The following is a 22,930-nucleotide window of genomic DNA, read 5'->3' as shown; positions in this document are numbered from 1 at the left end:
AATTACTTTGAGTAGATCCTCTTATAAAAAAATACAAACCTGAAACAGACAAACAACTTAAAAAAAAAAAAACCATTTATTTCTAAAACAGACTTACATTTTAATCTTTAAAAATGTGACCTTTTATGAAATAAACATTTTTACCCGAGTTTTACCTTGTTCTACATGGCACAACATGATATAAACTGCAGGTATTTGCACATATGCAATGTCCATTCACCGGACTCCAACAACATTCTGTTCTGAAATAGCTACAGTATTTTAAACTTGCTCTTCCCCTCCACGTAAGAGTTTCTGGAAAAAAGAGTCCTCTCTTTGGCACAGAGCAGCAGGGCTGTCAAACTCCACCACCTTCCCAGCATGCATCACCAGTACTCTGTCGGAGTCCATGATTGTATTCAGTCTGTGGGATAAGAAAGACCAGGTTGGGTTGTATGGCAAGAGAAATGTTCTTGACAGATGTTTTATCTAATACATAAATGTTACATAAACATGATAATTCATAAAGTAGATAGAAAAGGTAGAAGAAAAAGGTTTTGATTCTTTGAGTGCTATCAATCAGACAACAAGACACCCTAAAAACTAAATTAACTTCAATCTGACTTTAACAACTTCTTAAAGCAGTGATGAACTAGTCATTTTCTGTAGTAGCTTCACTTAAACTTAATCATGCGCTAACTAGCATGTTAACATTACCTAAAAATACCTGCTAGTATGTTATAAATGTGGCTGTTCGGTACAAAGGTTAACAGAGATTATTCTGGTAATTTCAGGGTATTAACAATCATAAAAGAGTTGCAAATATACTTTTACAATGTGAACATGACAAATTTGTTGTCAGTTTCATTTAATAAAATGGCTCACAAAACTGTGCGCTTTGGGTGTGACTGCGTTTAGACATTTTCAACTGAAAATCAGTTCCTCATTCCTAAAGAAAAGTTGGATAAAGGAATCTTATCCCTTTGTTTTTTATTAAATAAAACAACAGTATCAAGTTTAATAAAAAAATTTTTTTTTAAACACTCAAGTATAAATCATATGCAAGTATGAAAGCAGTTTGTGACCTGTGGGCGATGGTAAGAACGGTTTTATCCTTGAATTTTTCTCTGATTGTTTTTTGTAGAAGCATGTCAGTCTTTTGGTCGACACTTGCTGTGGCCTCATCAATGCATAAAATCTATTTGGACCATAAATGAACAATAAAGTACATAATTAATATAAGATGGAAAAACGGATATTTGTTTGAAGTTCTTTATACATTAGTTGTATACATTAGCTTCTGTAAGCAGAGCACGAGCAAGACACAGCAGCTGCCTTTGGCCCACAGACAGAGACTTTCCCCTCTCTCCAACCTCCGAATCCAGGCCACCTGTAATGGGATAGACAGACAAAGCCAAAAAATAATAATTCATTAATTAATATAAAAACTAAAAAGCATTTTCTCACGTCCTGGATAAATCCTTTCAGAGAAGATGGATTTGAATTGAACAAGCTGAACACAACAATCAAAGATGATCAACTCTCACCAATCCTCTGTACTACATCTCCCAGGTGGCATTGCTCAAGAGCGTCTAGCAACCGGAAGTCTGGATGATGGCCATGGGGATCAAGGTTCTCTCGCACTGAGCTGGAGAAGAGGAAGGGATCTTGAGGGATGATGGCCAGCTTTGATCTATAGAGCGCGAAACAAAATGAATCCTTACTTGAACACAGACTTAAATTCTGAGACCTCCTTGAAACAACACTGAAGATCTGAGGTTCTAAATCTACTTTTAATCTGGAACTTTTTAGGATTTAGGAAGACTTATGACAAAGATTATGAAGTAAAATGCATAAGAAATATTTACAGTTCTGGGCCATTCTTAGATCATTTGTCAAACACAAACACATTTTTTACATTTCTTCAAAGGGTTGGGGTCGGTGATATTTGTGGTCTGAGTTTTTTAAAAGAAGTATCATATGCTTACCAAGGCTGCATTTATTTGATAAATAATATTCTAAAAAAATATTTCAATTTAAAATAACAGTTTTCTATTTTAATTTACTTTAAAGCTGCAGTCCGTAGTTTTTCCTCTTTGTCGCCATCTCTGTTCGAAATCTGCAATTGCAGTCATTCGCGGAATTATCAACTTTACGTGAGTTGTACTTCGACACGGCACAGCGCGGATGAACACAATGTTTTGAGGAGAGTGTGAGGCTGTCAGTCACCGCGGCGATGTGGATACTGGCATTCAGAATCATAGATTATTCTTTTTGGAAGTATGACCAACATAAGAATTTTCACCGGAAAATGTCATGTGAACAAGTAAGTAACATCCACTTTTGTTCTGGTTCTGACATTGCAGTGAAACGCACAGATTAAATCTAACAATCGCTTATCATATCACGCAAAACCGTGCAAATGATACTTTGTTCTCAAATTGTTAACGTTAACAACGTCAGCATTGCGTGACTACGTGTAATGTCCTTCCGATATGTATCCTTGTTTTCGCATGGGTCCGGTTGCAGTCTCTTTTTTTCACTCCGAAGTCCGAACGAAGTCTTTTGCATTTTACAACGGGTGAATCTCCAGTTGTTGAACCTTTCTGGATCCGCCATCAAATTGATAAGTTTAATTATATCAAGTGCAGTGAGAAAAGGCTATAAATCTCCACCTCCAACATCCTCACACGCAATATAGCCTACTAGCCGAGACTCCTTCTTTATGCGTACAGATGTGACGTAATGACGCAAAGACATGCTCGAATCTCCCGTGGAAATCCACCAGTACCACTGGAATTAAAAACATTATTACAAGCTTACCGCTTTGAATCGAGCTAAGGCAAGCAGATAGTTTTGAACACTGGCTGGTTATGTAATTTTTAACCCAAAAAAAGCTACTATTTTTATATTTTAAAAGCAGCTTTAAAATACAATTTATTTCTGTGGTGGCAAAACTGAATTTTCAGCAGCCATTACCATTTTTGAGTTCTTTGATGAATAGAAAGTTCAAAAGAACAGAATTATTTCAAATAAAATCTTTTGTAACATTATAAATGTCTTCACTGTCACTTTTAATCAATTGAATACGTTGCTGAATAAAAATAAAATAAAAATCTTACCCCAAATTTTTTAATATAAGTTTTGCTGGCTAACAAAATAAAAATGTGTCAAACAAACAGAGACTACTTACCGCAAGTTACCAAGCCTGACCGAGCTGATATCAATTCCATCCAGCAGTATTTGACCCTGGTTCAGCTCCACCATACGGAATAGGGCAAGGAACAACGAGGATTTCCCCGAACCTGTGCGCCCCACTATGCCGACCCTCTCCCCTGGTAAAACCTCCAAGCTGACCCCATCAAGAGCATTGGGCAAACCTGGCCTGTACGCCAACACAGCACCCACAAACTCAACACTGCCCTTTTCAGGCCACGAGTCTAGAGCCTGCAGATGGTAGAGTTTTAGGCTAAGTTTGTGCTATACACTTTAAATTTTAAATAAACACATTTTTTATGTTTTATATAGGCTCTACAGGCTTGAGATTAACTTTTTTGCTTAATACAACCACAATTTTGACATCGATACCATGGGTAAAAACTGCCATATATATATATATATATATATATATATATATATATTTTTTTTTTATATTATCTCATTATTTGGCAGGAGGTATATTAGGCTGCTGTCACTTTAAGACCTGATATATGGATCTATTATACTGTAACACGTGCATTTTCTTTCTCAACTGTTTACATTCACTTAAAACATAATTGACTGTTTCTATGTCGTGAATACTCGCCAAGACCGACATTTTCATTATTTTGTGTGTATTTGACTGTTTAAGCGCAAGAAGCAGCGAAAAAGAACTCAATTTAGTCCTGAGAGGTGCCTTTATGTGCGTGCACTTTGGGTGTGAGCATAAAATATATGGGAATGAGTAAAATTATGCGTAGTACGTGCAATATCATGGGTCGGACTGGTTTTCGGATCTAATTGGACCCGTGAAGACCTCTAGTATATATTAAATATAAAATTCAACCCGCCAAAGTGGCTAGTTTATATATACACACACACAACTATGTGTATATTTATATTTATATATATATACACAACTATGTGTATATTTATATATATATATATATATATATATACACACAAAGTTGTAATTGTAAATATTGCCAATAAACCTGATTTGCAATGGGGTTTGAATAATTTCAGACTTTCAGCTGTTTGCAATGAACAAATCAAACAAAAGTAATTGAAATAGCTCAACACAACAAAAGTTTCAAGTGGTTTCCCCAAATACAACTGAAAATGCAACTTTTATTGACTTCCGTAGTCTCAAAATTATTCAACCCCCTGAAAAGAATCCCTTCAAACAGCACAAATCTGCAAAACAGGTGTTGTCTCAAGCACACCTGATACAACTAATCAAAGTCAAAAGAATGGTCAAAAAAGTTAAAAGAAGATAACTTTCACAAACAAGGAACAGGATACAAAAATATAGTGAAGGCACTAAATGTTCCCAGAGACACTGTTGCAAGCATAGTTCACAAGTTCAAAGCTAAAGGAACAGTGGTTACACTACCTGGACGGGGCAGAAAAGGAAGCTATCAACGGCTGCAACCAGATTCCTGTGAAGGCAGGTTCAGAAAAACCCTTGAGTGGCTGCAAAAGACCTGCAGCAAGACTTGGTGGCCACAGGCACTGAGGTTTCAGTTTGCACAGTAAGGCACGTACTAAACGCATGCCAGAACTCCAAGACGTACACACTACTGACCCAAAAGCACTAGAAAAGTCAGCTCCAATTTGCTCAAAATCATATAAATAAGCCCCAGAAGTTTTGGGATTCTGTTCTGTGGAGCGACGAAACAAAACCAGAAACTTTATCGTCCCTATATGGATCAAAGTTCGGCGTCTCATCCTGAAGCACACAGTCATCTTCATTAAAAGTAACAAATTATTTTGCCTCTCTCTCTCTCTCTCTCCAATTGTGGTCTTTGATCTTGATCTTGCTTTCTTTGACGGGAACGCCGTTAAATTTGCATAAAGCGCAGGAATTGAAGATTAGATATTCGTTTTGCGGAGACGGTTACGTTGCCCATTGTAAATGGAACGGTTTTAACAAAACGGATAGCTATCTGATAATTTAAAAACGCATGAATGACCAGGTGTAAACAGGCCCATTGGAAATCTGTTATTCTAAGTCTAATTTAAAACTAAAAACAAACAAGCTGAAGGATTTTGACAAAAGTAACAACTCATTTTATGAAAAAATGCTTAAAAAATAGGCCTACAGTATTTAAGGTTCTGCACTATTTCTATGTTAGCCATTATAAATATTTAAAATATGTGTATGTGCATTTATACATGATTAGGGTGGGGTTATGGCACAGTGATAAACTCAGAAACTTAAAAATGGCACTTCATGACAAAAAGGTTGCCGACCCCTGCCATAGAAAATCTCTGGTGGGATTTGAAAAAGGCAGTTGCAGCACGCAAACCCAAGAATATTACTCAACTGGAGGCCATTGCTCATGAGGAATGGGATAAGATTCCTTAGAAATGCTGCCAGAAGCTGCTGTCTGGCTATACATCTCGTTTGCAGCAGGTCATAACAGCTAAAGATGCTTGCCATGAAGGGGTTGAATAATTTTGAGATGGCAGAAGTCATAAAAAATTGCATTTTTAGTTGACTTTGGGGGAACCACATTTGTTGTGCTGAGCTATTTCAATTAATTTTGTTTGACTTGTTCATTGCAAACAGCTGAAAGTCTCTACATTTAGCCAATAAACCTAATTTTGATTACAACTGTATATATATATATTTTTTAATTAAATATATTTATTCATTGAAAGGTTAGACTATTACAGCTTTTAGGCTAACGATCACTCCTCTTACCTCAATGCTGGCTTGTTGAGGCTCCTGAGGAATGTTAGTGGAATACTCCTCGGTACGCTCAATGCTCACCAACTGCATCTCTGTTTGCGCAAAGCTGAAAATCAGCCCTGACAGCAGGTTGGTGATGGATAGTGCATAGGACAGTGACAGACCTACCAGACCTGACAGAACAGAGTACAGCAAAAGAGAAGAGAAGATTTAAGTACTTCAAATTTCAATATCTTAAAACAATTTTAAATGCGTTATGGTTGAACTGGACAGTGATCTTATGAAATTGGATAATAGTGCAGTTGAGCGAAGTTTCCTAAATGTACCATAAGAGACCAATGAGGTACATGTGAATCTGTCTGTGTCTGCACAAAACACAGACTGTGTCTGATTTCAGATTTGATGTTTGAAAAAATAATTAAAATACAGAAAAATAAAAATCTTTTTTGTTTGTTTGTAAAGGTAGCACTTGTTTCCCAGTAGAGAATGCTCTGTTGTCATGAAACTAAAGCCATTTTTATTCACTCTGCCAAAAATGTCAATTTATACTCTTATCTCATAAAGAGGTTAACCTGGATCGATGGATTTGAGCTGATGCTGGATCACAGCGATCACGCTGATGCCGGTTACTACGGTAACACCAATCATCTGCAGCCGAATGTCCAGCCACTGCATGGCAGCATTACTGTTGAAGAGACATCGCTGATTCTGTTCTACACGCCTCTCATTCTCCTCCTCAAATCTGCTCTCAAACACATACAAATAAAGTTTTATTCAGGATTACAATCATTATTAGTCAATTGTCAACATTCATCTCAGTGTAATATTATCAAGTAGATCATTTAATTAGTTAGTAATTAGTATTGAGAGAACACATAACCATGTTTGTTTATTTCATTATTAGTATAAAAAAAAAAAAAAAAAAAAAAAAAAAAAAAAATAACTGAAAAATATTTGTATTCATTGTAAGGGGTGAATCTCCCTGTCAGTAAAATGTCCAGGTCATATTTCACCTCAAAGCCAAATGAGAAAAATTACAGATTCAGAAATGCTGTAATCCACGAGTGAAAATCACTTTTTAAAAGTAAAATCAGCATGAATTATGCAACATAAAATATTAACAAAATTACACATTATTTAAATGTAAAATTGTAGCATTTGCTGTACTGATTTTAATTTATGCTGATGAAAAAATAAATTACTTCATTATTGTATTGTGAGAAGGAGATTTCTTGCATCAATTAATGTCACAATGCAAAAAAATAAAATAAAATAATTAATGGTCCAAAAAAATAGCTATTTTCTTTAACTAACTATTTTCTTGACAGTGTATTATATATATATATATATATATATATATATATATATATATATATATATATATATATATATATATATATATATATATATAACATTTTATATTAAGTTACCCAGACATTTCTTTAAAACCAAACCCTGATTCAAGGTAATTTAAATGATTTTCTGGTGAAAAAGCACAGCTAGTTTTCATACCTGGCAGTGTGTCCACTGGCCCGCACTGTGGACAGGCCGCTGAGGGTTTCAGAGAAGTGTGAATAAACTGGAGAGAGAGTGAGGCTACACAGGCGTTTCAGCTCACGGGACGAGTGACGATAAAAACATTGAGTTTGATAGTAAAGAACCCCCAGAGGAACCAAAGGAAGTAGCACCCAAGGCAGCCCGTAGGTCATGACGACAAGCATCCCAAGCAGCCCAAACACATTGGCCAGGAGGATGTTTAAGACAAAGGGGAGAGAGTCATCCACACAGTAAATATCTGAGGAAAATCGATTCAGGATACGACCCAATGGTGTAGTGTCAAAAAACGTCATAGTGGCCTAGAATGGGAGAAGCATATGTATAATGTAAATACACACGTTTAAAAAACATTATACATTATTATATATTATAATAATTGCGAAGACTTAGATATAACAATATTACATTTAGATTATATATTTAAATTGTATTTAGATACAAAATATTAAACCAAGTAGTGACATCTGCAAACAAAAATTACATTTTTTTGACACATTTTAGCAATTGCTTTCATTCAACTGGGCTTAGTAATAACTCCCAATCAGAGATGAGACAACAATCATTACCTTCAGTACACTAGACAGAAGTCTCTTATGAATGGCAGTAGCAGCACGGATTGCTCCATACGCGAAGAGAAACGCACGGGCAGCTGTAAATACAGTGTTCGCTGCCGCCAGAGATCCATATACAGTCATGTAAAACTTCAGCTCAGAGCTCATACTTCCTGAAGTCTCTGAACCTCTGTCAGGTGCATGAAATCTGATAAACCAATCAAGTCAAGTTAAATGAGTTCCAACTGTGGCACAAGACAGAAACAAAACTTCTGTACATTATCTAAATTATCAAAAACAGAACATTATAAGACATAAAATAAGATTTTGACATTCGTTTAAATGAGATATCCAGACTCCAAGTAAACATTCCAATGTTTTACATGTTATTTCCATTTCAGATGCAAAAAACATGACATTTTAGTTTTAGAATGCAAGTCTTATTGCATTGGAAAATATGTAATTATAGAATGTTATGCCGTTATGAAGGTGAAGTAATTATTTTACTTAGTTTATTTCCATTTTAAATAAATGTTGTTCTTCTGAACTTTCTATTCATCAAAGAATATATCAGTGTCCACAGTTTAAATATTGATAATTATAAGAAATGTTTTTTGAGCACCAAATCAGCATATCAGAATGATAAATGATGCTGAAAGTTGTATAATATTAATTAATATGTTAAGTAAAATCTTTCACATTAGAATTTTTTCAATTTTACTATTTTTATTGATGTCTTATATTCATTTCTTTTATGTTTTGTTATGAATCTTATTAATCGTTTCTTTATGAATTCCAGATCCTTTTTATGCCTTATGTTACACGATTTTTTCCTGTACATGTTATTGATTTCTTTGAGTGTATTCATTTCCTTCAGACTTGACTGCATGATGTGCGTCTGTTTTCATTTCTGCAGACATGAGATAATGCAAGATCTGCTATATTCACTTAAAGGTGTTAAAACCACAATTGCGTACAAGGACATGGTGACCTAATAAGACCTGATAGGATGCATTTTGTCTTTAGTGCAGCCTTAAATGGTAGCAAGAGAGGAACAAAGAATTTTAAACATTTAAGACCTAAAGGCATATTTTGAGTTATTATTTCGGAGTGACATACACAAAAGTAAAGACTCACAACTCCAAAACAATGGCAAGGAGAGTACAAAGGCAGGTATTGTTCGATAGAAAATGTTTTAAATTTTGAGAAAAAAAAAATACATTTGGACATTCTCATGCTGAGAAACTGCTGATAAAAGACAAAAAAAGTGTGCTCAAGGGACATTTTTCAAATCTTTCTTATTTGACATGCAATACCTCAACAAAAACTAGTTTGGGCTCTTTTTTAATCAGGAGAATCTGCTGCAAATAATGCTTTGCCACGATCTGAGCATGTTTTACGAAGTTACAAGCAAAATTGACATAAATGCAATATCTGTAAATTATTTACATATGGGTCTGGGGGGGGGGGGGGGGGGGTGCTTCACCTACAAAAAATTGCTCAAGTTTAGGTAAAGGCCAAAACAATAATGCTTGTTGTATTCTCCTTCGTGAGACCTTTCAAATGACATGTGACACATGACTAACTAAGCTGTATAATGTTTTTTACAAAAAAAATATTTCAGAAATTATGAACAGATTTTTTTATTAATCAGTTAATCAGACTCTAAGCTTTCAAATGATACCTATTTGTGTTTATCAAGGCAGTAGATTTTAAAAATATGATTATTAAGAGTTTATATAAGAGTTTTTCAAAATGGTTAAATTCACATGGTTATTAATACACTTCAGGTTTAAAGGGTTAAAAGTACTTTCCATAGTCTCTTTCTATTACATAAGCACAGCATATAAAATGTTTTGTTTCAGAAGACTCTGAGCTTCTTCTCGTGACAACTTATTTTAAGGTGATGTAGTTACATTGTAATTACTCAAATAAGTACCGAGTAATATTAATTAATTACATGTACTTATTATAATGTTACGGTTTGGGTTTGGTTTAGGATTAGTTACTTGTAATTATGCAATTTAATAATAATAATAATAATAATTCATCACATTTATATAGCGCTTTTCTCAGCACTCAAAGCGCTTTACATAGAAGGGGGGGGATCTCCTCAACCACCACCAATGTGCAGCATCCACCTGGATGATGCGACGGCAGCCATATTGCGCCAGAACGCCCACCACACACCAGCTTATTGGTGGAGAGGAGACAGAGTGATGAAGCCAATCAGTATATATAAGGGGATATATATATAAATATAATTTACTGTTATTACTATAGTAAGTAGTGTAGTAACGTGTAACTAAGTCACCTTAAAATAAAGTGTAACCCTCTTCTCTTTTTCCTTACATTCTGCAAATATCTCACTTCTTTTGGGCTTTTCTTCCTCAATACTCTCTGATCTTCACAAAATTCATCTATTAGATACACTACTTTGGATTTTATTATAATCTATTGACTAAAATAGATATTTTTTTCTATCTTATCTTGAAACTTTTATCCTATTACAAATTTAATATTTACTCAATTCATTTGTTGCCTTTTATATTTAATAAAATGTCTTATTCCTTATTCAAAATTTGATCTCTGACATAATCATTGCTCGTCTGCCTGCATCAATAATATTTCACAATAGTTTTACTGTATTTTCGATTAAATAAATGCAGCCTTGGTGAGCAGAAGAGGCTTCTTTCAATATTACTGACACCAAACTTTTGAATGGTAGTGTAAATAATATCAAAGAATATTTAACGAAATGTGTAACTCACATAAGTCTCTCAGGAGACAGGAAAGTCAGAGTCAAGAGGGGATCAGCTGACAGTAACACCAGCTCAGTCGTATTGTCCTTCATATGTGAAATCCAGTGAGAGAGCCACCAGTCGGACACATTTTTGGTGGCTGTATAAAGCAAATCAAAGCATTGACTGTACAGTAGTGCAGTGACTATCTTACGGCGATGCTTTAATAATACATAAAAGCTCATATTGATACAGTTGTTAGTACCTTGCATTAGGAAAAGGGAGAGCAGAACAGCTACAGCCAAGCATCCACCCACTGCTCTCCAAAAGGAGCAGTACACAGCCCAGGACAGCTTTCCCATTTGCTTCTGCTCCTCCCCAAACATCTTTAGCTCTGATTCTAGCTCCGGCTCATTGGCCTCCACCTCCTCTCTGACTATAGCATCTGAGAAAGATTTATTTGCATAATCACAGTTGAAGTGCACCAAGAAAAAAAAATGGAAATGGGTCGCTCACTCATTTGAAAAGCATCAGTACCTTTCTCCTTAGCATTGCTGTTGTTCTTGCTGTCTTTAGGGGGTTTTACCAAAGAAAGGACTTCATTTGGTGTCCCTTAACCACAAAAACAGACAAAGCAGAGAGTTTTATTAGTAAATTCAAGTCAATTCATTAATAATTCCTGTTTTTGACAGTAAATAGCAAAGAGGGTACCTTTTTTTACAATCATCCCATTGTCCATCAGCACCACCACGTCTGCCTTATCCACAAACTCTATCCGATGAGTACAAAGAATTCTGGTCTTGTTTTTGAGAATTCCCAAGATGCATTTCTCCATTAAATGGTGGGCAACATCAGCATCCACAGCTGCTAAAGGATCATCCAGCAAATAGATTTCTTTATCCTGAAATATGAAATGCACTATAAATACACACATCATATTTCTGCCCACATCTGTTAGAACTTTCTGTTTGGGCCTTTTAGAGCATCAATCAAACATCTTATATGACGTAAAAAAAAAAAAAGCACCATATAAACAGCCCGGGCCAAAGCGAGGCGGCTTTTCTGTCCTCCGCTCAGAGTCACACCGTTCTCTCCCACTTCTGTCTGATCACCACCGGGCAAGATCTGAACAAAATAGCACAGCTCAGTGTCAGTTAGAACTTTCCATAGATGTCAAACAAGCAATTCATGAGAAAAACTGCATGCAAAATAAAGATAGCACGATATTCACCCACATTTAGGTCATCAGCAAGGGCACAGGCCTCAATCACAGCTTGGTAGAAAATGCTGTCAAGGTCTCTGCCAAAAAGAATGTTGTCCTTCACTGTTGCATGCTGGATCCATGACTCCTGGGCGGCCAATCCAAATCCCTGTTCTCTTCCCTGAACAGATACTTCGCCTCCACACCTACAGGAGACAAAACCACAAAATAATGAAGAATGTTAAGTGTGTAATATCTGTACCACTTAAAGCAACAAATGTAAATGCAAAAATAATGAGGGCTTTAAAGATCAAGATTTATAAATATTTTAAAATTGGAAACAAATGCAAGGATGTGATAAAAATGACAGTAAAGACATTATTACAAAAGTTAAAAAAAAAATCTTTTGAACTTAATCCTGAAAAAAGTATCATGATTTCCACAAAAATATTAAGCATAAGCAGCACAACTGTTTTCAACATTGTTAATAATAATAAGTGTTTATTGAGCAACAAATCGCTATATTAGAATAATTTCTGAAGGATCATGTGACTGAAGACTGGAGTAAAAATTTGGAAAATTCAGCTTTGCATCACAGGAATAAATAACATTTTAAAATATATTCAAATAGAAAACAGTTATTTTAAATTGTAATCATATTTCACAATATTACAGTTTTTACTGTAATTTTGATCAAATAAATGCTGCCTTGGTGAGCATTAGATACTCTAAAAATTATTATTTTGTTAATATAAATTATTAACAAAAATATTACAGACTCTAAATTTGTAAACGGAAGTGAATATACTTTACATTTAAATTGCCTTGAAGAGTTACTTCATAAATATATTGTTCTGGTATTTTATTTTGCACATTGCTAGACTGCCCTACAAAGGCAAAATACCTTAACTTGCTAGAGTGTGGAACTGAGAAAAATGCCTTAAAGGGGTCATATAATGGTACATGCACTTTTACAAGTTGATTGTACTGAAATGTGTGTTGGCAGTGCCTGTACACAAACATCATAAAATGATAAAAAATCCATCCAGTGTTTTTGTTTTAATCTCCTTATATGTTTTCCCCTGCCTCAAATCGAGCCGTTCGAGCCTGTGACGTCACAAGCTCGTACGCCCCTCCCACGATTGTTGAATGACAGCCGCGTTTCAACACAGACCCGCCCTCGCTCGTGAGCGAGCTGTCAATCATAGTGCGCGCGGACCGGCGCGGTCATTGTTGATATGCTGGAGCACTGTCTACGAGCAGAATGGTGTCTAAGCGATTGTGGTGTTCTGTTCTTGGGTGCAATAAGGAACACAGCAGTCATTTTAATGTTCCTAAATCCGAACCGCTGAAGACGCAGTGGCTGAGTTTGTTTTCAAAGGGAATATTCCCCACGAGCAACGTCAATGCTTTCATATTTGCGCGAATCATTTCACACACCAGACTGCTTTATAAACGAGGAGGGTCAGTATAAAGCTGGTTTTGCTAAGAAGCTGCTGGACCGGTACCAACTATTCGTGTTCCTGCTGAACCTCCAAAATAACTGAAGTGAGTGTAACGTTTTATTAACCTTTAATATTTATATTAATCTTTGCAAATCGCTAGCTGCACGCTTCACAATGAATGCGTCTAAGGTTTACACTCAGGGTTCATTACGGCATGTTTTCTATGTACGACGTTCTCAATATAATTCATAATCCCACGTCTATAATGAACAACGTGTTATGGTTATTGTGTTACAAACGGTGTACACAGAACAGAGAGGCGGGGTGAGCAAAGCTCATTATCATTTAAAGGCATATGCACTGAAACGGCGTGCTGAAAACAGAGCTGTTTTTGACCAGGTAAAATAAGTGTTCTTACAATACTAATGAGAATTTTTAATTAAAGTATATTACAAAGTTTTAATTTAGACTCTAAAGAATCATATTAGCTTCTACAAAAATGGCATTATATGACCCCTTTAAAGATTTTTAGTTGTCCAGCCAAATTAATGATAGGTATGACGCTGGAAATCTGGCAATTAGATGTTTTAGTAATGAAAATATGAAATGGAAAAAATCTTTAGCTCAAACTTTGTACTCTGCCTTTGCAAAAACCGAGAAGTCACACCAAGGCAAATGGCAATAACTTCCACATTATAAATATTTGGTTGCTAATCACCATTTACAAAATCATAATAGTAACACCTGTATAAAATCTAGTGATCATGGCATTTATTTTGGATGATTTACAATTGCTTTGTTATATGGAGCAGTTTGTAGCCTATTTATTGGATAGCTGAATAGCCTATTTTTGCTATAGGCTGCTAGCTAGCTAAATAAAGTAGATTGTGATCTATCTGATTTGTTTGTCTAATGCATCTGTTGTGTTACTTGACCTTGATGTCTACGTTTCAAAGCCATCTCAACAGGCCTATTTTGCCAATTTTAATGGCCAGTAAAACAAAGGGAGAATACTGTAACTCCAGGCCGGCACAGTAACTTCTAAACAACAGCTAAACAATAGCAGAGTACCCCCTTACTCAATTTGAGCGTTCCAAAACAAAGGCAAAGAAAGGTAACTGGAGTTACGGTGTTCTGCCTTGGTTTCTCCTGTGCTTTTGGAAGTTACTGTTAAGATAACCCATTATTTTCTTGAAAATACAAAGGAATTGACTCAAGATATTTATCCACGTGATAAAGGAGGACTTGAATGTCCCAAAAATATCAATACGGTAACTCATTTTTGACCAAAAATGATGTCACTGCCTGTTGCCTTTGTAGGGCAGTAGAGATTTTATGAATTAGTACCTGGTAAGCTCTCCTGTTATGGCAGCCAACAAAGAACTTTTCCCACAACCAACTTTTCCCACCACAGCCACCAGAGAGCCCTGGAGCCAGAGAGCAAAGACATTTACAAACTAACATACTTTTGCATTATTCAAACCTGCAACAAAATATTTGAAGAAACAACCAAAACAAAACTTTTTTTAAGGGAGATTCCTCATTTGAGCTACTAATGGTCCAACTAAAGCACAATGCCTAGCTACTCAGTACTCCTCCTTCAGCACATACCCTTTTAACGCTGAGATTGAGTGCATCCAGATAAAAGCTGTGTGGTGGTGGTGACCCATCCTCTGTCTTGTCATCAGGCACACTGACAGAATCTGAATCCACTGGCTGCTTCCAGGAGAAACTCGCCTGGTCCATCTGAACAGCAGACAGAGGGTCCTCAGGACACACTGCAGAAAAATGAATGACAGATATGAAATATCCTAATTAAATCTATTCATCAATGTTGTTATTAATTATATGAATTTGCCTACATAAAGAGTTTAATTTAGGTGACCATGTTTAAATGACAAGTAATAAGAAAACAAAACAAAAACACTGATGAATCAGAGTAGTGATTCCCAAACTTTTTTGCCATTGAAACCCTTTACTTGTAATTACTTGAAGTATTTACATTTCAGGTTATTTAATTTCAGGTATTTAATTTCAGTTATTTTTTCTTTATTTCAGTCATTTAAAAACACATTTGCATGTTTATGGTTCTCCAACATCAGATAATGTTCACATGACAAGTAGACAAATATTTTTTGTGTTTTTTTTATTATTTCTTTTACAATTATTTCTTTAAAATTTTAATGAATGATTTCAAATAATTATCAGCTTTTTATCAACAGAAACCCTGCATCAGAATAAAGTATTCCAGAGAGCCATGTTATAACAGTACAATCAATGAGAAAAACATAAAATAACACCAGACTTTTGGGTTGTGCTATGGACTATTTTAACCTTTAAGAAACAGGTCAGGTACCTTGCGTGTAATAGGCGGTGAGGTCCTGATCCTGTAGCGTGAGGAAGCGCTGAATACGGTCTAAAGACACTTTAGCTTCCAGGGTTCCATTCAGCACCCAGGGAAAGGCATTGAGAGGAAGAATGAGCATCCCCACAAGAGCCAGAGTACTAAACACCTGCCAAGCAAAATATAAAATGCAGCCATTCAAAAATATTTAAACGCAGAGCAGACTCTGTTCCCCTTTAAAAAAAGCCATTCCAAGCTGTGGTATATTACACTTAAAAAAGACGACGGCTGTTGTATTTAAGCCAGCGTAATCCTTTAAAGTGTGACCTACACACCTTTGCAGCAGTGAGATTGTTTCCCAGCAGGACGTATGTGATGAATGTGAGGATCGAGACGACCACGGGCAGAGCAGCCCAGGTGTACACACATACAGCATCCAAGTACTTCAGAACTTTCAGGTGATGGAGCTCTTTTTTACGGGCCTCCGCAATCTTTTGAGTGAAGTGCTCCTCCCAATTATAGTACTTCAGGACCCGAATTCCAAAGAGTATCTCTGTCATTAGCTTTAGACAAAAGACATCAGATATTTGATTATCCACTGGAAGCTACTACACCAGCGATAGAAAACCTTTTTAAATTCATGGCTCCTGTCGTCAACAACAATATTTTAAAGTCCCCATGACTTCTCCAGATGATTTACTGGATACGGAATAAGGACAATGTGTTTTTTTTTAAATAATTTATATTTAATTTTTACCCAATACAATGTTTAAAGCTTTACTTTTTTATTATATAAAAATGCCCAATGGAATTTTAATTTTTTATTCATTTACATTTTACCTGGTCTAGACAGCTCTAGAAGGTCTGATTTTTAGTCGTTTTGGCTAATTTTAATGCTTCTTTTGTCTTGCATTTGTGTAAATCATCCAAGTCATATTGAGGCCCCTTGGAAGTTTGCTGAGGGTCCCTAGTGGGCCCAGGCCCCCTGGTTGAGAACCACTGTATTACACTCCTGTTAAAAGATGTTTAAATGTTTTTGGAATATCTTATGCTCACCAAGGCTGCTGAGGCTTATTTAATTAAAAATACAATTTAAATACAATTTAAAATAACTGCTTTCTATTTTCATATATTTTTAAATCTACTGCATTCCTGTGATGGCAAAGCTGAATAGTATTTAGTGTCACATTATCCTTCAGTTCATTCTAATATGCTGATTTCATGCTCAAAAAACATTTCTTATTATCATCATCAATGTTGCTTAATTGTGTAAACCCTAATACTTTTTTCCAGGATTTTGTGATGAATAGAAAGTTCAAAAGAACAGCATTTATTTTAAATAGAAATAGTTTGTAACATTATAAAAGTCTTTACTGTCACTTTTGATTAATTTAATGCATCCTTGCTGAATAAAAGTATTAATATCTCTCTCTCTCAGAAGAAAAAAAAAATCTTACTGACCCCAAACTTTTGAATGGTAGTGCATTTACTTAAAGGGATAGTTCACTTTGAAATAAATTTTTGATATGTTTTAGCTTACCTCAAGGGCATCCAAGATGTAGGTGTCTTTGTTTCCGCAGTAGTTTCAATTTTGATATTTTTAGGTCAAACCGTTCTTGTCTGTCAGTCATATAATGCAGGTCTATGGTCACCACCTCAAAGAGCATGCACAGAGAAGTCCAAATTAAACATGATTTAATGACTCGTAAATGTAAGTACACATTGATGGCCTAAGACACGAAACGAGCGGTTTGTGTGAGAAAACGAACAGTATTTATATCGTTTTTACCTCTTGTAAACACAGCCACGTCCAAGTGATCTGAGGGCGTGGGCGCTTCAGTCTGTGCGTTACAAGAGGTAAAAACGATATAAATACTGTTCGTTTTCTCACACAAACCGCTCGTTTCGTGTCTTAGGCCATCAATGTGTACTTACATTTACGAGTCATTAAATCATGTTTAATTTGGACTTCTCTGTGCATGCTCTTTGAGGTGGTGACCATAGACCTGCATTATATGACTGACAGACAAGAACGGTTTGACCTAAAAATATCAAAATTGAAACTACTGCGGAAACAAAGACACCTACATCTTGGATGCCCTTGAGGTAAGCTAAAACATATCAAAAATTTATTTCAAAGTGAACTATCCCTTTAAAGCCAAATTCAAAAGACATACTGGCCCGGTTTCACAGACAGAGCTTAGATTAAGCCAGGATTAGGCCTTAGTTCAATTAGGGCATTTAGGTGGCTTTTATAAACGTGCCATATGTAAAACATTACGGTGTGCATCTTGAGACGAAACGATGTAAAAGGCATATTTTAAGATATGTCAGTGCAAGTTGCTTTCCGCTAAAACAGCTCAAACATGCATTTTAGTCTGGGTTTAGGCTTAAAGGGATAGTTCACCCAAAAATGAAAATTAGCCCATGATTTACTCACCCTGAAGCCATCTCAGGTGTATATGACATTCTTCTTTCAGACGAATACAATCGGAGTTGTCCGAATGTCCTGGCTCTTCCAAGCTTGATAATGGCAGATAATGGCAGTGAATGGCTGTATTAGACTTGTAGTCAAGACCGCCTAAACCGAGACCAAGACACTACCAAGACCAGAGGGTATCGAGACCAAGACAAAACCAAGACCAAGACCAAGACCAAGACCAAAAAACAGACTAGTGTTGTTGAAGCTATTCAATAACTTGTAAGATTTTGTTTTGCATTGCCTGCCTATCTCTGCCGATTTCGTAGTCTCCAAATGAATCCATTCTGCAACTTTTAAATAAATAATTATATTTTTAAAAACGAAATTATTAGCTTAAGTGCAGGATCAGAAAGTTGGTTGTTTTGTCGCTCTGGTTACACACACACACACACATACACACACACACCGTTGGCGGTGCGCTCAAAGTCATCTATCAGTTGTGCAGTTACCCAAAATCTCCTGAATGAAGTTAAAACCCATCATGTCACTGATATGTGTTTTACTAAATATTAATACATCAAAAACTGTACATGATGTGTTTTTTAAATCAAGTGATCAAAGTGCTCGTTGCCGCTGCGATCAGTGGCGCGGAAACGGTGTTTCTCATGTGGCTCGCGCACACACCGCACTGTCTTCACTCAGACCTCGGACGCACGCTTCAATCAGTTGCGGATATTGTAGTATTGTATAACTAAATCCCCTGACCACTATGTCGGTCTGAGACAACGAGACCTAGACAAGACCGAGAGGTCCGAGACCAAGACAAGACCAAGACCAAAGACCGTCAAGGCCGTGACAAGACCGAGACCACGTAAAAGTGGTCTCGAGACATACATCACTAGGCTGTATGTCTTTGGAAGTCCATCAAAGCGCATCTATCCATCATAAAAGTGCTCCACGCATCTTCGGGGGTTAATAAAGGCCTTCTGAAGTGAAGCGATGCGTTCGTGTAAGAAAAATATCCACAACGTAATGACGGCAATTGACGCCTCGCGGTTCAAATAAACAGGGCTTGACAACCGCATTCGTCATTACGTTGTGCGTCAAGTTCAAGTGTTACTCTTTTGGCGTAAATCGATGCGTACAGCCGTCCGCCAGAAGCTAGTTATTTTAGTCGATAAAGTTTTAAATATGGATATTTTTCTTACACAAACCCATCGCTTCACTTCAGAAGGCCTTTTTTTACCCCCGAAGACGTGTGGAGCACCGTTAATCATGAATAGATGCACTTTGTGGACTTCCAAAGACATACAGCCATTCACTGCCATTTTCAAGCTTGGAAGAGCCAGGACATTTTTTTTAATATAACTCCGATTGTATTCGTCTGAAAGAAGAATGTCATATACACCTAGGATGGCTTGAGGGTGAGTAAATCATGGGCTAATTTTCATTTTTAGGTGAACTATTCCTTTAAGCCTCGTCTGTGAAACCGGGGGATTAAATAAAAAAATATTCCAGATCATTAGATATACATATACAAAACAGTCCCACCTTCACTCTCCCATCCTTGTGTAGCAGCATATGTTTATTGTTTTCCAGAATTCGGGAAGCCAAGACTTTATTCAAAGGCACGAGCAGCACGGCCACGGCCACTCCTCCCAAGAAGGCCACGCCCACCTGTAGGTAAAGCAGGTAAAGTGCAAGGACAAACTGGAAGGGAAGACTCCAAACTTCATGGAAGCTGTTGAAGAAATTCACCACACGGTCTGTGTCTGTGCTCATGAAGTTGACAACCTCGCCCATGTTGAAGCGAGCCAGAGCAGGCGCACTGACTTTTAGAGCTTTGCTGTATATGGTGGAAATCACAGCAGCCCGAGCCTCTAACGCAATCTTTGATACTTCATAAACAAAGACATTCCTCAGCAGGGCAGCAAGAAAGGTACTAGCAAACAGTCCCACGGTACACCACACACCCTTGCTCAGTGGTGCCCCCTCAGTCTCCATGAAACCCACCAACTGACCGAGAAGCAGGGGTCCTGCAAAAGCTAGCATACTAGCTACTAACTTCAACACACCCAGCAGGTAGTAGCGTAGACCAAAGGCCTTGTGCAACACTTGCAGAAGTTTGACATCATGTTGCGTTCCTTCACATATCCTCTCCGGCTCTGCCTCACTCCAAGAGTTGTCCTGCAGGTTTCCTCTTGAAAGTCTATCCAGTGTCACAGGCTTTTCTTGACCTCTTGGATGGAGACATTTCTGCCAACACTGGTAGAACCGGAGATTGACTGCTTTGGTGCGTAGGTGAAGTGGCAGCTGGAAGACGTCACATGGCCTCTCCAGCTCTCCACGTTTACCTCGCTTCAGCAAAGGGTTCAGCCACAGGTACAGCAGCCTGGACAGCCAATTGCAGCCATCCTCGGCTACAGTCACCCCTTCATTGGGTTCAAAGGAGACAATCAATGGAGCTTCATCTTCTGCATTACAAGACAGAAGGTCCCTTTGATTTCTGTAACAGGGAAAGATATAACCAAAGAGGTAGACCAGCACCAGAGCAGCCCTGGTTCCTGTTAGAGCAAGACGGACAACCAGCAGAGGCTCTGAGACTCCAAGGCGATTGATTTCTTGGATGTAGGCAGTGAGGATAAAAGCTAGATTAGGGATGGAGAGAATAAGCAGCAAAGGAAGCACAGCAGGACCTCGAGTCCTTCTGTACATTGTCCTTTGTAAGGCCAAAACGGCCCCAAAATGAACCATCCAGGCCAGTATACCACATCCATCGGCTAAGACATCCAGATAAATGTCTGGAGCCTGGAGTTCAAAAACCAGGACCAAGTCTCCAAAAAACAAGAGAGCCAACAGCACGGTCGATGCGGTCCTGAAGCCCCAGCCAATGGGAAGGGAGGATACAATATCGGTAAGTCTGTAGGTAATAAAACAATAATTATATAAAGTATATATAAAAAGTATTTTGACATCAACATAATTAACATAATGAAAGTCAATATCAAATGCAACCTACTTTAAATCCATAATGTATTTCTGAGAGGGATATTAAACAAAATTTGGTCGAGACTTGATTTTAACAATCAGAATTGATTGGATCATGACTAAAGTCGCGGTCACATTGTTGGCACATTTTAGGCTAAAAAGGCCAATTGTCTATTGCCAATAGGCAGCTCACTTTCAAAACAATCATTTTTCTGTTGGTCAGCACAGCAATTCTGAATGACCATCTTGAACCTGTAGCGAAACCGGTTGACCCTTTAGAATAAGATTTTGTTTTATGCAAGTAAACGGTCCATTCGGATTTCATGACATGTTGACTTTCACTTTGAGATTTTTACATATACACTACCATTCAAAAGTTTGGGGTTGGTAAGGTTTTTTTTTATGTTTTGAAGTGAAAAAAGTATCTTGGCCCACAAAGGCCACATTTATTTGATCAAAAATACAGAAAACAGTAATATTGTGAAGTTACTACTATTTAAAATAACTGTTTTCTATTTGAATAAATTTATTTCTGTGATGGCAACAAATTTTCAGCATCATTCAGAATGATTTAAGAAATCATTCTCTCATTCAACCATTCAGAAATATGCTGATTTGATGCTCAAGAAACATTTAATTCAATGTTGAAACTGGAAACTTTTTGAATGGTAGTGTATTTCAGCATAAGCCTTATAAATAGCTTTAACTCACCTGGGCACACTAATGTAACAGGCACTGATGATGGCAATAATAGCATGTGCTAGTGATCCCAACAAAAGCTGGTTAACACAGGGACTGATGGTGCCATTCTGCCACACAGGAAATGGTCTGTCTACATTAGTGTGACAGAGCTCTGATATGAACTCAGCTGCTCCAAACACACGTGTATTCCCCACCATGGCCTCTGAAGACCCCTGAGGGCTGAAATAAGGTCCTAGGGCGAAAAGGGGTTTGGATGTGATGGACAGGCAAAGTGCATTCACAATACTTTACCTAACAAACAATGTTTACCCAGTGAGCAGGTACCAATGTACCCAGTGAGCAGCCTACCTAGACCGCACTTTTGGGCAACATAGGTGCTGCCCAGGTAGGCAGCTCCCTAGGTTTTAAGACAGCCAATGTCACGTATAAATAATATCATAATTACTGTGTCAGACATATCAGGAGAAAAGTTGCATTTAAATGTCTTTGTTGATAACCAACTATGTGACCTTATACATACTAGGGCGCGCTTTAGTTTCTGCTCTTTCTGAAGAAAAGTATTATGAATTTTGCTTCCTACCTGTGAGCAACCAATGTTTTTATCCTCCAGGCATTTCGCAGTCGCACGTCAGCTAGAAGCGTGAAGCAAAACACTGCGAAGGCGTTTCAAAAGGCTGCGGGTGCGTGATTCGCCTTCAAAATAAAGGTCCCGAAGCAACATAAGAATAACATCCAAAAAAAATTGTTTACTTATTCATGTAATTCCAAACCCGACTTTCTTTAGTAATTGTAGAAGTAAATGTTAGGCAGAAATTTTGCTCTTTTCAATACAATAAAAGTAAATGAAAACTGGGGCTGCAAGATGTCAAAAATAGTATGTAAAAGACTTGAGTACAAAAAAAGGAGAAGAAATGTAAAGGTTGTGTAAAGGTTGAGTTGCACAAATCAAATGACTAAGAAATGAATTAAGAAACTGTGGAAATTGATCTTATTCACGGCTGTTCATTTAATTTGTATCTTTGTTCTATATTGTATTAGTGCTATGTGATTGTTTATTTGTTCTTATTTGATTACCGACTGTTTAGTTGTCTATAAAAATGTCTG

General features: G+C 37.0%; 1 protein-coding gene across 2 annotated transcripts; it reads right to left on the bottom strand.

Annotated features, from left to right (window-relative positions):
- Positions 1-102: 102 nt before the first annotated feature.
- On the bottom strand, positions 103-22,490 carry abcc10 (ATP-binding cassette, sub-family C (CFTR/MRP), member 10). Of its 2 annotated transcripts, none has more exons than XM_056252727.1 (22): positions 22,407-22,490; positions 21,836-22,058; positions 19,688-21,056; positions 16,050-16,277; positions 15,727-15,883; positions 14,982-15,148; positions 14,718-14,797; positions 11,960-12,131; positions 11,751-11,849; positions 11,436-11,625; positions 11,262-11,336; positions 10,990-11,169; positions 10,755-10,884; positions 7,999-8,191; positions 7,388-7,731; positions 6,448-6,617; positions 5,888-6,048; positions 3,173-3,426; positions 1,527-1,672; positions 1,272-1,369; positions 1,065-1,177; positions 103-403 (listed from the first exon to the last, which is right to left on the bottom strand). In XM_056252727.1, the coding sequence occupies exons 2-22, from the start codon at positions 22,021-22,023 to the stop codon at positions 262-264; spliced, it is 4,656 nt and encodes a 1,551-aa protein (XP_056108702.1). In that variant the 5' UTR covers positions 22,024-22,058; positions 22,407-22,490; the 3' UTR covers positions 103-261. The 2 variants fall into 2 exon arrangements, with proteins under 2 accessions (XP_056108702.1, XP_056108704.1); XM_056252729.1 differs by having other exon boundaries at positions 7,999-8,173.
- Between the last annotated feature and the right edge of the window lie 440 nt (positions 22,491-22,930).

The sequence above is a fragment of the Rhinichthys klamathensis genome, unplaced genomic scaffold (assembly GCF_029890125.1).
Source record: "Rhinichthys klamathensis goyatoka isolate OS25496 unplaced genomic scaffold, OSU_Roscu_1.1 h1tg000098l_1, whole genome shotgun sequence".
Classification (NCBI taxonomy): domain Eukaryota; kingdom Metazoa; phylum Chordata; class Actinopteri; order Cypriniformes; family Leuciscidae; genus Rhinichthys; species Rhinichthys klamathensis.
This window is presented reverse-complemented; position numbering and strand designations above follow the sequence as displayed.